The 16071-nt window shown below is 41.0% G+C and overlaps 1 protein-coding gene across 6 annotated transcripts; it reads left to right on the top strand.

Moving 5' to 3' along the window:
• The first annotated feature begins 2550 nt into the window (after nucleotides 1-2550).
• On the top strand, nucleotides 2551-14480 carry LOC111658515 (NACHT, LRR and PYD domains-containing protein 3-like). 6 transcript variants are annotated; one of them, XM_023411073.2, is made up of 13 exons: nucleotides 3102-3229; nucleotides 4247-4399; nucleotides 5441-5725; nucleotides 6335-8126; nucleotides 8232-8405; nucleotides 8501-8668; nucleotides 8764-8937; nucleotides 9033-9206; nucleotides 9302-9475; nucleotides 10011-10184; nucleotides 11664-11837; nucleotides 11973-12019; nucleotides 12985-14480. In XM_023411073.2, exons 2-13 carry the CDS (start codon nucleotides 4387-4389, stop codon nucleotides 13584-13586), a joined length of 3951 nt encoding a protein of 1316 aa, XP_023266841.1. In that variant the 5' UTR covers nucleotides 3102-3229; nucleotides 4247-4386; the 3' UTR covers nucleotides 13587-14480. The 6 variants fall into 6 exon arrangements, with proteins under 6 accessions (XP_087031446.1, XP_023266841.1, XP_087031447.1 ...); XM_087175320.1 differs by lacking the exon at nucleotides 3102-3229 and adding an exon at nucleotides 2551-2629 and having other exon boundaries at nucleotides 6335-8405; XM_087175321.1 differs by lacking the exon at nucleotides 10011-10184.
• The last annotated feature ends 1591 nt before the right edge of the window (nucleotides 14481-16071 follow it).

Raw genomic sequence — 16071 nt, 5'->3', positions numbered from 1 at the left:
ATACAGAAACGCGCTGCAAGTAGCACAGACCATAATGAAAGTGTTCGCAGGGGAAAACAAGAAAGTGATGAACCTGTCTGGGACACCGTTGTTGTTCAGTGCTTTTAATTTCAAAAGTCACAAAGCATTGAAGTGTGTCCCAGCTGGATTCATCACTTTATTCTGAAACACTCTGTGCTATTTGCAGCGGATTTCTTTTAATTGTTTGTGTTGAGAGTAGGGATGCGGCCGATTGATTGGCCGCCGATCCATATTGGCATTTTTTCATTAAAAATAAGTGATGGGTAGATCGGCATGAATGCTTCCAGTCAGATCACCTGTGGTTAATACCCGCCTCACACCTTGTTCACTGCCACCAAAACGACCGTGTGGAACTTTTACAGAGTGAGAGAGACTGATATCACGTACACCATGTGCAGTGCATGGTAAAAATGATCGGTATCGGCTGTGGATCGGCCGATCTCACTCATAGATGATCTTTATCAGTATCGGCGTCAAGTATAACGTGATCACGTCATCCCTAGCTGCGAGTATTTGCAGCCGTTCTTGTATTTGCTTGTGCTGTTGAGTATTTTCAGCGTGTTTTTTCTGTTTGCTTGTGTTGTGAGTATTTGTAGCACATGTTTTGTCAAATTGATGGAGATTTTATTCTATTTGCATGAGTTGTGTTGAGCTCTCAGAGCATCTATCCGTCCTCCTAATGCAAACCAACAGCACGTCACCTGACTTCCTGCTTTGTCCCATCATAATAAGAGCCGGTAGAGGTTGCCTAGCAAAAAACATAACTGGGTCATATTTTGTTGCTCTGTTTAAAGTACTTCATGACGTGGTTTTAGAAAAGTGCTCTAAAAGTAAAGATTATTATTGTAATCATATTAATAATTATCATAATAATAATAATGATGATAATAACTATTATTATAAGCTGCTGCACAGATGACTTATGGGCTTGTTTTTTACAGCCTTGTGTCAAGAGTAGCTCGCAGCACAGCTTAAAGAAAAGTACAGTATTAAATGCTGTGCTAGAATAAGCATTTTGTTTTTCTTTTGTGTGTGCGTTAATTCGTTTTATTTCTCACCTGAGGAGCTCATCTCTCCGGCTGTGTCTTTTAATATTAGTAATGTTATGGATATCATTATAGCTCAACGCTAAATAGCCCACAATGAAGACACATCGACGCTCTATAGTAATGCTAACGTCACTGCTGCTAATGTTGATGAGGTATGGTGTTTACCAGGCACATTTTCAAATGAGCACTAAACATGACTTACAGCTTAGGCTAAAATGATGCTTCTGCAAATAAACACGTAGATGTTTTATGGGTAACTTAGTTTGCAGAGGCTTGCAGAGAAGTCACGCACTCCTCCCTAGTCGCAACAACACATCATCAAGAAAGATGAGCGGCTGATCCGTCTCCTGACCTCCACAGCTGCAGTGGACCTGTCTGTGCTGAACATCCTCAGCTTTCTGACCAGACACACTTTCTGTCTTTTTTATTTGACTCTTTCCTTTGAACAACGGACTTCGTGGTGATCACAATGATCCAACCTCAAAAGTTGTCAATAGACCTGACTGATTGAGCCCTGTGGTCAGGACTATTTGAGCCGTGTAATTGGACATCAAAATTCATTGAGTCACTTGAGGATTGAACCCACAACTTCAAAATATGAAAACAGTCTGCATGGTTTCCTCAGAGACGAATCAGCTGCATTTCTTAAAGTGTGTGAGTGCTCACTTTGAGTGCAGGTCGTCAAAATTCATAAAAACCCAACCTCAGAACATCCAAACAGTCCTCATAACATCATAATGAGCTGTTTAGTTATGAGCTGTTTCACTCTCTTCTGAGAGTCTCAGTCTCTTTCCTTTGGGCCCTGCACTGCGTCTCTACGGTGGTGGTCCACTGTGGTGAGTGTGTATTGACTGGGAGGTCCATTGTCAGATAGGTATGCAAGAACACACACACACACACATATAGGCTGTGCTGTATTTCTGTCTCTCAACAGGAACTTGAATCAGACTCATCTGACGGGTCACTGCTGCCACCAACTGATCAACAACAGAATATATTTCACAGAAATACTGATAATAATAACTAAGCGTAATGTATTGATAACATCATGGTGCCGGTACTGCTGCTCGTGCTGCCACTTTCAATCATCTTATTATAACTCACGCTACCTCCTCTAGTGCTACTATCATACAGTGAATGTCTCTTAGTGGATTTACTTACTTTGTTCGTTGCACTAATGAAAGCCAGATTTCAGATCCTTTTTCCTAATGAAGAAGACAGATGAGTTTATTTCACAGTGGTGTTTCACTGCAGCTATTTGTGCAGTAATTGAGGGGGAATTGGTCTTTATTCCTGTATATGCAGAAGTTTTTTAAACCATTTGAAAGTGTCCGATTTCTACTTTGGTGTGTGTAATAAATGTGTCCTTGTTGGTTAATTTCTTTATTTGCAAATAAAGTGTTTTTCTAATATCTGTGTATATGTGCGTATGTCTCTCTCTCTCTCTCTTTTTCTCTCTCTCTCGCTCTCTCTCTTTATCTCTAGGTTCCAGTGTGTTTTTTCTTTTGCTTCCTCCCTCTCCTGTCACACTGCAGATCTTTTCTCCATCTGAAGCTTTGGTAAGTGATCAGAATGAATCCCAGCTGCTTTCTGCTCTCACACTCAAATTTCGTGGGACTGTAAAATGCAGACGTTGCACATGTTTGTGTGTGAAAAGCTGCAGTTTGTCTGGAGAAGAGTTCAGCTCTGTGCTAGCAGTTAGCCACCATGCTTATCAGCACAAACAGCAGAGGGAGGGCTGAAGGGCAGGAGGCCTGAGGAGTGGGTGGGAGGACTGAGGGACTGTCAATAAATTACTTGTCCAGATAAAACAGAATCTTTTTCATCTCACTAACTTATTACTGATATTTCAAACATCACGGACCTGAAAGAATCTGCTTCTGGAGGAAGTATTCACAAAGTACCAGCACCACATGTAAAAAATACTTTATCAGTCAAAGTTGTGCTCTGAAAACTGAACTAAAAGTACACAAGTATTATTATCCATTTTTTTCATGGAAAGGTTTTTTTTGAAATGAAGTGTTCTGCGTTACAACAACAGTCGTTCACTTCCACATCACCCTTCCTGTTCTCTCCCACTGGGCAGGTCCTCACTTTCTTTGCTTTGTTTGCTTCGCTGTCTCTGCTGTTTATGTGATTTTCCGATACTTTAAACAAACGTGAGTTGCATGTACTGACAGTTTTACATCGAAGAGCTTCATGTTGATTCGTTTTCCTGCATAAATCTGTTTATCATTGCAGACGTTTGTGGGGGTGTGTAGCAGGCCTGCTGCGTTGAGACCATGTTTACCAGTGTGGGCCATTTAGTGATATTACTCATGATGTCACACTTGGTTTTCATTAGTGATCAATCTGCTGGCGATTTCTTTGTGAATCAGTGAATTGTGTTGTCTGTTAAAAGCCAGAATGAAGTGAGAACCGCACTTAGCTTTTGTCGAGTCAGTAAATGATTCTGTTTACTGTCATTTAAAAGACAGAAAAGCTGCATATCTTCACCTTTAAGAAGCTGGTTTGATATTTTATATGTAAATAACTGAAACCACTCAGTTATCAACTCAGTTATCAAAGTGTTTGCTTTTTATTTTCATGTTGGATCAACAGCTCATTGTCTCTACTTTTATAGGTTTACAACAGTGCATCATATTTTATCCGCCCTTCACAGTGCATTCAGAAAGTATTCAGACCCCTTCAATTTTTTTCACATTAGGTTATGTTGCTAAAATCAAAGCTAAAACTGAAATGTCACGTTTACATAAGTATTGAGACCCTTTGTTATGGTTCTTGAAATTTAGCTCCTGATTACTGTTAAATTATAGTATTAACTGCAACAATACAACTACTGTTACTAAGTCTTTACAGAAATAAAAGACCTATGGGTCTGGAGCAGGGAGTTTATCAGCTGGGAGGCCTGACAGAAAAAGAATGGTTCCCCTTTGTTAGTGGTTAGGACTGAAGAACTGAAGAGTCCCACCCAGGGATCATCAGTGAGACCTGAATGTGACTGCTGCTCTGTCACATCTTTCTGTACTGAGCTGATCTTTAGCTCGTTAGATGGTCAGTTGCCACCATCTAGTGGACAGATTGTAGAACTACACCATCTGATGTGATTTCTTTGACACTAACTGGATTTCTTCCACAAGTTAGACTGGTTTTGACAGCACTCTGGTGTTTTTTAGACTTGTACTCTGAAGTGATGAGGTTGTGACTCCACCTGAGATCAAACACACTCAGAAACCACGACTGATGCTGGAGAATGAGCAGCTTCTCTCCAAATGTTTCCAAATGAAGGTGGAAAACGTCTGTAAATCGACCTGAAATGAGTTCAGCAGGTGAGAATCTGTCAATGTCTGATGAATAGGATCACGGTGATCACATCGTGTTTCACATCACTGTTTGAATGGACTGCAATAAAAACGTTTATAATGCTTAATGGAGGTTTAATATGAACAAATATTCTGAAGAACATCTGTTGGAGTTAAAGGACAATGATTTGAGGAGTTTAAAAATAAACTTGTCAGTGATCTCTGAAGGACAAACTGTAGTAGAGACATTTTGTACTAAATGCCCTCAAATATATGTAGGTGTCTAACACTTTTTCTATTGGGGCCCTGGGGCTGTTGGATGCCTCTTTTCTCCAAATTTCATTTATGTGCTCCTAAAGTGGAATATTTCCTGGCATCACATTTTCTGTATGTAAGTTAAGTTGTGTTATTAAATTGTTGTGTTTACAATTTGATGAAAAATGACTTTATTTAGAAAACTGCATCATATTACAACATAAACAAAGAAAGGGATTTCCAACCAGGGGTACTTTTACCCTAGGGGATGCTCTTGCAGTTGATACAGGGTGTAGTGTAAGGTATGGTAAGGTCAGGTAAGTTAAGGTAAGTGGTAAGCATCTTCAATCTCTATTCAACCCCATACTCATTCAAACATTTACCTCGAAACTTCATTTAAACTTATGTAATTCATTACACCTTTACCAGTTTTCTGTCATTGCAGACATTTTTTTAAGAGTTTACAATGGGTAAAATGTATCTGGTAAATGCAAACACTAAAAAAACTGTAACCAGTTTTGGTACATTCTGCCATTATGTGATTAATGATCAGTCTCAAATCACATTTGATATCTTAGAATAATTCCCAGGCATGTAATGATTCCTCACATATACATTACACATTAACAGTCAAAAAGGACTTGCACAGTGTCTAATTTATACACCAAATTGTCAGTTACTTATGTGCAGCATACCGGACACATTTCACTCAATTTTCTTGACACTGATCATTAATCTATACTTTCTTTAAGTGGTTATAAAAACTAAAATTAATTGAAGTACCTTAAAAGACCATCTTTTGAATCTTGGCAGGGAGAAAAATGGTGACACCTAAAGAGGTTCTCTTGGGAACTTTGGAGGATTTGGGAGAAGAGGACTTCAAAAAATTCAAGTGGTACCTGCGGGAGCAGGGGGTCCTGCAAGGCTTCCAGGCAATCCCAGAGAGTCGACTAGAAAATGCAGACCGGATGAACATAGTGGACCAGATGTTCCAGACCTACTGTATTAACACTATTAAGGTGGTCAGAATGGTTTTAGGGAAGATGAAAAAGAATGACCTAGTAGAGAATTTATCAAACTCCACCACAGAAGCTGCAGGTCAGTAAACAATGGTCACGCATCAGATGTCATTTTTAAACAATGAAATTATAATTTATATGACAATGATAACAGATATAATGGAAATGCAGATATTAAATGCTGTTGAAAAAAAATGCCACCTTAAGATGGTGGAGAGGGTTGGGTATCCCAGTGACACTGGAAGCTGTATTGTCGGAGTAATAGCTCCTGGTACTCCTTCCAGGTGAAGGTTCAGACCAAGAATGATTTCAGAACCCTTAAAATGTATGAACGTTTGAAGCAGGTTATCTCACCTGGATTAGGCAGACTGGACTGACCTGACTGACCTGGAGCCAGGCCTGATAAACGGAGCTCAACAGCAAGCTCCTATTTGACTCCCGGCAAGGGATCAGTAAACCAGCTCTTCAGCCTTTCAATCTTTGAAAAAAAACAAAGGAAAGATTTTGCTTGAATGCCACAGTGCAGCAATATGCTGGATAACCTCAAGCTATAGGTTGTATCTTGCAGCATGACACAAACAGTATCTTGATCGAGGGCAAATTTGTTTAGTTAAAGTTGTGAAATGTGCACACTTATCTGGCAATATTTTTGATGACTCACATTGTTATGTAATTTTTATCCCTTCAGAGATTCTTGCTGAGTGTCAGCATAAACTCAAATCCAACCTGAAGAAGAGATTTGAAAGTGTGTTTGAGAAAATCACAAAAGCAGGAAATTCTAATTCTCTACATGAGATCTACACAGAGCTCTACATCATGATGGAAGAAACAGGAGAGGTCAACAAGGAACATGAGATCAGGCAGATTGAAAAAGCATCCTGGCAACCTGGAACTCTAAAAGCAGCCATCATATGTGAAAACATCTTTAAAGCCTCACCTGGGGGAGATGAACCAATCAGAACAGTGATGACAAAGGGAGTGGCTGGCATCGGGAAAACAGTCTTAACACAGAAGTTCACTCTGGACTGGGCTGAAGACAAAGCCAACCAGGACATACAGTTCACATTTCCATTCACCTTCAGAGAGCTGAATGTGCTGAAAGAGAAAAAGTTCAGCTTGGTGGAACTTGTTCATCACTTCTTTACTGAAACCAAAGAAGCAGGAATCTGCAGCTTTGATCAGTTCCAGGTCGTGTTCATCTTTGACGGTCTGGATGAGTGTCGACTTCCTCTGGACTTCCCCAACACTGAGATCCTGACTGATGTTACAGAGTCCACCTCAGTGGACGTGCTGCTGACAAACCTCATCAGGGGGAAACTGCTTCCATCTGCTCGCCTCTGGATAACCACACGACCTGCAGCAGCCAATCAGATCCCTCCTGAGTGTGTTGACATGGTGACAGAGGTCAGAGGGTTCACTGACCCACAGAAGGAGGAGTACTTCAGGAAGAAGTTCACAGATAAGGAACAAGCCAGCAGGATCATCTCCCACATCAAGACATCACGAAGCCTCCACATCATGTGCCACATCCCAGTCTTCTGCTGGATCACTGCTACAGTTCTGAAGGATGTGTTGAAAACCAGAGAGGGAGGAGAGCTGCCCAAGACCCTGACTGAGATGTACATCCACTTCCTGGTGGTTCAGTCCAAACTGAAAAACATCAAGTATCATGGAAGATCTGAGAGAGATCCACACTGGAGTCCAGAGAGCAGGACAATGATTGAGTCTCTGGGAAAACTGGCTTTTGAGCAGCTGCAGAAAGGAAACCTGATCTTCTATGAATCAGACCTGACAGACTGTGGCATCGATATCAGAGCAGCCTCAGTGTACTCAGGAGTGTTCACAGAAGCTTTTAAAGAGGTGAGAGGCCTGTACCAGGACAAGGTGTTCTGCTTCGTCCATCTGAGTGTTCAGGAGTTTCTGGCTGCTCTTCATGTCCATCTGACCTTCTTCAACTCTGGAGTCAATCTGCTGTCAGAAGCAACATGGTGGTCGGAACTATTTAGAGACAAATCCAAATTCTCACGTCTTTATCAGATTGCTTTGGACAAGGCCTTAGAAAGTCCAAATGGACACCTGGACTTGTTTCTTCGCTTCCTCCTGGGTCTTTCAATAGAGTCCAATCAGACTCTTCTACGAGGTCTGCTGACACAGACAGGAAGTTGCTCAGACACCAATCAGAAAACAGTCCAGTACATCAAGAAGAAGATCAGTGAGAATCTGTCTCCAGAGAAAAGCATCAACCTGTTCCAGTGTCTGAATGAACTGAATGATCGTTCTCTAGTGGAGGAGATCCAACAGTACCTGAGATCAGGAATTCTCTCCACAGAGAAACTCTCTCCTGCTCAATGGTCAGCTCTGGTCTTCATCTTACTGTCATCAGAAAAAGATCTGGATGTGTTTGACCTGAAGAAATACTCTGCTTCAGAGGAGGCTTTTCTGAGGCTGCTGCCAGTGGTCAAAGCTTCCAACAAGGCTATGTACGTTCCCATGTATCCATCCAGATTAATTGTATCTTTATATTTTGTCGAGACAAAATCCACATTTTTAAAATTGGTTTCTTTTGTTTTGCTGATTCCTCTCAGACTGAGTGGCTGTAACCTCACAGAGAGAAGCTGTGAAACTCTGTCCTCAGTTCTCAGCTCCCAGTCCTCTAATTTGAAAGAGCTAGAACTGAGTAACAACAACTTGCAGGATGTAGGAGTGAAGCTATTGTCTGCAGGACTGGGAAGTCCATGCTGTACAACAGAAGTTCTAAGGTAATTGTTAATTTTTTCAGTATTCATGACTTTCTGAGTAGTTATTTTCTCAAAAGATTCAGCATGTGAATGTTTTTTCTGGAATTCCTCTTCAGACTGAGTGGTTGTAACCTCTCAGACAAAAGCTGTGACGTTCTGTCCTCAGTCCTAATCTCTCAGTTCTCTAGACTGAAAGAGTTGGACTTGAGTGACAACAACCTACAAGATTCAGGAGTGAACCTGCTGCTTGAGAATCAATCACAGTGCAGACTGAAATTTCTCAGGTTAGATTTCAGCTGTTTTATATTTCTGACTCGCTGACATTTGCTTAGTTTAAATTTTCAGTATGTGAATGCTTTTCTCTGGGATTCCTCTTTAGGGTGACTGGATGTGACCTCTCAGAGTTGAGCTGTTATACTTTGTCCTCAGTTCTAAGCTCTGAGTCCTCTAGTCTTAAGGAGCTGGACCTGAGTAACAACTACCTGCAGGATTGTGGGGTGGAGCTGCTGTCTGCTGGATTGGAGACTCCACACTGTACACTGAAAGGTCTCAGGTTAGTGTTTAGCTTTTTTGTATTCATGACTGTCTGAGCTGTTGTTTACTTGAAATGTTCAGTATATGAATGGTTTGTCTGGAATTCTTCCTCAGACTGAGTTGCTGTAACCTCTCAGATAAAAGCTGTGAAGCTTTGTCCTCAGTTTTCAGCTCCCAGTCCTCTAGACTGAGAGAGCTGGACATGAGTGGCAACAACCTGCAGGACTCAGGAGTAAAGCTGTTGTCTGCTAAACTTGAGAATACATGGTGCAGACTGGAAAGTCTCAGGTTAGTGTTCAGGTATTTTTCATGTATGACTCAATGAAGTGTTATTTAATTGAAATAGGCAAAATGTGAATTGTTTCTCTGGAATTCATCTCCAGGCTGAGTGGATGTAATCTCTCAGAGACAAGCTGTGACGCTCTGTCCTCAGTTCTCAGCACTCAGTCCTCTAGTCTAAGAGAGCTCGACCTGAGTAACAACAACCTCCGGGATTCAGGAGTGAAGCTGCTATCTGCTGGACTGGAGAGTCCACACTGCATAATACAACGTCTCAGGTTAATATTCAGATGTTTTGCTTTTATGACTGAGCTGTTATTAACTTAAAATACAATGATAAAAGAGGTAAGTGAAGCCTTAAAATGACCTGGTTTACTGCATTGGTTGGTCATAATATGTAATCTGATCTTCACCAAAGTCACAAATATAAACTAACACAGTGCGTTCATGTTAATATTACAGAAATGATTATAATCTTTTATCTTTGTTAAAGAAACTCATGAAGCATCCACAATGTTGGTGGAAAAAGTAAGTTAGCTCTTGGATATCGTAACTCGTTGAAAACAAGCCCTTCTAGTAGCTGCTGATCAGACCTGCACAATTTGGACCATTCTTCATGACAGAAGTGCTTAACCTCAACCATATTCCTAGGATCTCGGGTGTTAGCGGTTCTTGTTATGTCATTCCACAGCATGTGTACTGGATTAAGGTCTGGCACTGACTGGGCCACTCTAGAAGGAGGATTTTCTTTGTTTGAAGTCCTTCTGTGTTGATTTACTTGTGTTGTGTGTCTTTCCTGGGATTTCTCTTTAGATTGAATGACTGTAACCTCTCAGAGAGAAGCTGCGAAGCTCTGTCCTCAGTTCTCAGTTTCCAGTCCTCTAGTCTGAGAGAGCTTGACCTGAGTAAAAACAACCTGCTGGATTCAGGAGTGAAGGTGCTCTCTGCTGGACTGGAGAGTCAACACTGCAGACTGGAAACTCTCAGGTCCAGACTCATATTTTTGTAAACACTCAAGTTAAATGTAATTTTAAAAAATATATATATTTTTATGATCTTGCATTAAATGAAGTAGTAATATTGTTCTGAAGACATATCCATACTCAGGAGATTGTCACCTGTGGGAGAAAGTAAGCACAAAGACTTTGACATTTATACCTTTGCTATGAAGTCTTAATACACCTGCTAATACAGTCACGAGGTGTTTACCATTCCATACATGATGGGGACATCTAAAAATCCCTTGAGCTTGCCACACAAAGAGAGAACATGATATGCAACATATAAACCCAGACTGATTGGCAACTCAACCCTAATAAAACCATGAAGCATATTCATCAGGGGTATACGAAGGGAAGCCTGCCAGAAAGGCATTACAGAAGTTGAGGTGAGAGGTGAGAGATAACCATGGAATGGACCAAGAGCTGGGTGGAATACTGAGTCAGGTAAGGCCTGATTTTTCTGATGTTGTATAGAGGAGACTGGTACAAGTGGGAGACAGATGCAGCATGGTCAGAAAAGTCATCAAACATAACAATCTTGGTTGCGACCTGGTTGGGGTCATAGATGAAGAGGCTATTTAGATATTGATATTATTATGGAGAGACTGATTGTCAGGATAACTAGGAATTCAGTCTTACAGCGGTTTATTTGAATGTGGCGTTCCTTCATCTATGCAAATATGTCAGAGAGACACAGTGACTGAGATCAACACAGAGACCATGGGATTGTCTGGCGGGAACCACAGATATAATTGGGTGTCATCTGCATAGCAGCGATATGAGAAGCCATGCAAGTGTATAATGGGACCCAAGGAGGTCGTGGCCCATATAAGAGAGGTCCTTGGGGCACTCCTGTGGGTAGGGGATGGGATAAGGATGCTTGTGTCCTTGCCTATTCCTAACATGCTCCCTTTTTCTTAATTGTTCCTTGTCTGTATTTGATATGCTCTAATCTGTGGTTTTTGGAACCTTATAATGGTGTGCTATCTTGGTCAGATCTCCCTTGAAAAGGAGATTTTAATCTAAAAGGTACTTCCTGGTTAAATAGAGGTGAGAAAAAAACACTTGACAACTGCAGTGACTGGGGTTAGGCGCAGGTTGGTGCCACTGTTAAAACACATCATTTTTATTGTCCCACTCTAAGTGTATTCCCTGTATGGCATTTTTCAGTATTTGTGTCAATTTCTCAGGAAATAGCCTGTGGATCTTGATGTGAAAAGTCAGGCATATTTATGGCATTGAGATCATGAGTTTACACAATTTGATGGAAGAAAATGTTTTGCCATAGTGGAGGAATGTGTTATACTAAGTGCAATTGTAGCTACATATTTTATGGGGACATAAATAATAAACATAAATGTGAGGAATCAACCTGCTTTTGGACACAACATTTAGAAACATGATTTTGTGTGTGTGTGTGTGTGTGTGTGTGTGTGTGTGTGTGTGTGTGTGTGTGTGTATGTAGTCTGTCATACTGTGTGGTCACAGAGGAAGGCTGTGCTTCTCTGGTCTCAGCTCTCCGCTCCAACCCCTCCCATCTGAGAGAGCTGGACCTGAGCTACAATCATCCAGGAGACTCAGGAGTGAAGCTGCTGTCTGCTGGACTGGAGGATCCACACTGGAGACTGGACACTCTCAGGTATGGACAGATGGACAGACAACAGCAGCTCTCACTGTTTCTCTATTTCTCTAACTGAGGAGCTCTGCTTAATGTTTCACAGTGGATATGAGTGAAGGTGGATAAAGTTGATTCTGACTTTGTTTCTTCCTCCAGGGTGGATCATGGTGGACCACAGAGAGTGAGACCTGGTCCGACGAAGTGTGAGTGTTTTCACTGAGTTTCCACCGAACTGTGATTCATGAGAACACAGCTGCACATGTTCCACTGGATTTTTACATCTTGACTGAAGTACAAAGTTTCTCCAGAGTCTCATTCAGCTTCTGTTTTTTGCCAGTGTGGTTGGAGAGATGTTAGAATTCAATCAATTAATTTCAAATCCACAATCACAATAAACTGAATGTAGTGATCCAACAAAAACTACTTATTCAATTTTATCAACAGTGGAGCCAACAGAAAACTGACATTGTTCTTTTTTTTTTACTGTCACTGATTTTAGAGAAGAGTTTTGTTGCCTTCAGGTACTGCTTGTAAGCTTGTACTTTACAGGTTTGACTGATATAAGTTGTGTTCAGGAAGCTTTCAGTTTTCTTCTCTGGATGTGTTTAATAAATCAATAAAACCTAAGTCATGAACACAATGTCACAAAGATGTTGAAAATGGCAGACATGGGGACAGATATTTGATATATTTTCACAAACACCAGACATGCTCCATTTTTCATACATTAATTTGTGTTTCTAACAGAATGTGTGTATGTTACACAGGCCTCAGATCAGCCTACACATGGTTTTCTAGAGCCGGCTGCAGCTGAGAAACAGTTTTAGAAAGCAGATGGTTCAGAGCTTCTTTGTGCTGCAGTGGAAGATGAGCCAGTTTCATTAGTGAGACTTTATTCACTACATGTGTTTATTGATGTGGATCTCCATTAGCCGTCATCCTCAGGTCCAGAGCAGAAAAACAGCAGAACATCACTGACATCTTGACTCTCATGTTCAGTAACTGTTGATGTTCTTATAACTGGATTGTTGGATTAATTTAAATGTAGTCAAACATTATTCACAGTTGAATATGAAATGTAAGTTTGAATGATTCACTTTCAGTAATTGTCAGTGAAGTCGATCAGATGATAAACTGCAGCTGTGTTGTGTCTTGTTCTCTCCATCAGACGCCTGTGAACTGGAACTGGACACAAACACAGTAAATGGAAACCTCAAACTCTCTGACAACAACAGGACGGTGACACGCGTGAGAGCAACGCAAGGATTTGTTCCAACCCAATATGATAAACAAGTGCCAATGGACTGCTGGTCTGAGCTGCTGTGTAGAAAAGCTCTGACTGGTCACTGTTACTGGGAGGTCGAGTGGAGAGGAGATGTTCATATATCAGTGATTTACAGAAGAATCAGAAGGAAAAGAGACAGTGAAGAATGTTTGTTTGGAAAAAATGATCAATCCTGGAGACTGAGCTGCTCTGATGTTCTTGGTTACTCTGTCTGGCACAACAACAGACAAAAATCCATCTCCTTCCCTTCACACTCATCCCCCTCCCCCTCCTCCCGCTCCTCCCGCTCCTCCTCCTCCTCCTCCTCCTCCGTCTTTCACAGAGTAGCAGTGTATGTGGACTGTCCTGCTGGCACTCTGTCCTTCTACAGCGTCTCCTCTGACACACTGACCCACCTCCACACCTTCAACACCACATTCGCTCAACCTCTGTATCCTGGGTTCAGGATCTGTCCTGGTTCCTCGGTGTCTCTGTGTCGTCTGTAGGTCTGAGAGTCTCTGCTGTGGACAGAAACCCTGCTGACGGTTGACTGTTCACCATGACACACACTCTGCTCTGTGAAGCAGATCTGTCTTAGACTCAGACACGAAACATTCATTTGTCTGATTTCATCACTTTGATGATCAACATTTTAACACTTTTGTAAAATGATTTTCATTCAGTCTCATTTTTTTTGTCTCAGTTCCTGAATGTAAAGGAAACATTTCTACTGCCAGCAACATATTTTTAACTGATTTATTATTGGAGTTAAAATGTTTACGTATTCAGTTTGTAGATTCAGGATTTAATCCATGTTGGGATTAAAAAGTCACCCGATTTGTAAAAATGTAGAAGTCAGCACAAATGTTTGAGAGAAAGTGGAAATGAACTAAATATATTTCACATCAAACTGTACAGTTTCTAAGTAAAATCTGATGATTAGTGAAAGACACAGACTCTCCTCTTGTCACGGTTTGAAGGGGTAAGTAGGACCCAAATGCAGCCAACACTTTGGGGAACGGTGCAGACAGGTTTATTAACAAAACGTGAACGTGACATGAACAAACCCTGAACTAAACAGATGAACTGACACAGACAAAGGGGAGCACAAGGACTATATAGACAAGGGAGGCAAGGGTGATTGAACACAGGTGAAACACATCAGGGCGGGGCAGACAATCACCACAGACACAGGACAAGGACAGGAAGCAAAAACACTGACACACATGGAAACCAATTACAAAATAAAACAGGAAGTGCAAAAGTCCAAAACAAAACTAACAAAAAGTGTCTGCCATTACAAACCATGACACCTCTTCTCTCAGAATACATTCTCCATGATGCAGGTCACTCAAATCTTCTTCATCAATAAAGAAATTTGTTTCTGCTTCTGTTATTAATCCGACCTACAGATCCACTGTTTTTAATCTGATGCTCAATCTGAAAAAACAGTCAAATCTAAACCTGTGATCCATGTGAATCTACTGAATCTGTTATAAGTCCACTTCTACGGTGGCCCAGACGGGTCAACACAATACCAAAGCCACAACATGAATACAGACAAAGTCACAACAGGAGTTAAGCCACAACGGAAATAAGCAGTAGTCCGTCTCTACTATTACCATAACAATAAATGTGAAAATGAAAAAAAGTATGATAAATGTTCATAAATATGAAAATATAAATACATTAAAAAACATTACTGATTTGTGACAATCACATAAATGCTTCATAAATTTCCCCAGTCTAAATAGTTATACCAGCCGAGAGAGTCCTGATATCTGAGTGGTTCAGCAGCATGCCATTTTCTGAGCAGCGAGTCTCTTGTTCGACTCCCAGCCAGCCAGACTTCTTCCTGCATGTCATTCCCCTTCTCTTTGTCCCTGCATTTTCCGTCTCTACACTGTCATGTCAAATAAAGGTATTTGTTTTTGTGTTTTTACTGTTTTTACTGTGTGGACTCTGCTGAAGAAGCAGAGGCAGGGACAGGAACTCGTCTGTACTAGCTGATGAAGGAGTCTGTTTGAGGCTGCTGGCTGGGCTGGACCTCTGTTACAGGTGATGGATCTGACCAGACTTCAGCTGGACAATCCTGCTCCTCTGGCTGCTGGTAACTGTTGAGTAACTAAATTGTTGTCCACACAAATAACAAATCAGTTACAAAAATGTTCTATAAGGATCTTTTTGGACCAATGCTGATGTGAATCTGGACTTGTTAAAGAAATAAGTGCTATGTTTTTGTACAGTCTAAGACAAAATAGAATTTTCTCTCTCTCTTTTTCTCTCACATCCTTTTATTTCTCACAATGTTGCAGGAAGTGGGCACATAGCCTGGCCTCCCTGGGCAACTTGTTCCTCCTCTCTCTCTCTCTCTCTCTCTCTCTCTCTCTCTCTCTCTCTCTCTCTCTCTGGTTATTTCCTGATTGCAGTTATTGTTTTTTTTTTTATTTCACCGTCTCCTGTCATGCTGCAGATCTTTTCTCCATGTGAGGCTTTGGTAAGTGACAGTTTTCATCGTGTTGGGTCGTTCGAACTACAACACTGCGTCATATTTTATCAACTCTAAGCTAAATGAAATGTATGTAAAAACGTAGTTGTGTGGGAAAACTAAAGTTTAATTCATGCATTTGAAATAAAGTCAATCAGCTGATTCGTCCTGAAGCTCAGTCGGTCGCAGCAGTGAAGCAGAAACCGGATAAAAAGACAAAGCACATAAAAACATAAAAAGAAATTCAAAATACAAAATGAGTAAAAGTTCAAACAGTTTACAGCTGAGTTCAGTTCAGAATCAAACCATCAGATGATGGAATAGAGAGTCTGAGACCTGCATGGGTTTCTGTGCTCATGCCAGCTTTTCCTCCCAGAGTTTAGTTGAAAGATGGCAGAGGGCATCAGACAGGAAGTGAGAGAGATTTTCACGAGTGCAGCTCATGTGACACAGACTTGATCAAAACATTTCAGACTTGATGTTTTTCATACCACATTGTGACG

This window comes from Seriola lalandi, unplaced genomic scaffold (assembly GCF_002814215.2).
Source record: "Seriola lalandi dorsalis isolate HSWRI2012SDOR001 ecotype SW California unplaced genomic scaffold, Sedor1 jcf7180002054448, whole genome shotgun sequence".
Lineage (NCBI taxonomy): Eukaryota > Metazoa > Chordata > Actinopteri > Carangiformes > Carangidae > Seriola > Seriola lalandi.
Note: the sequence above shows the minus strand (reverse complement) of the source record. Positions and strands in the feature narration are given on the sequence as shown.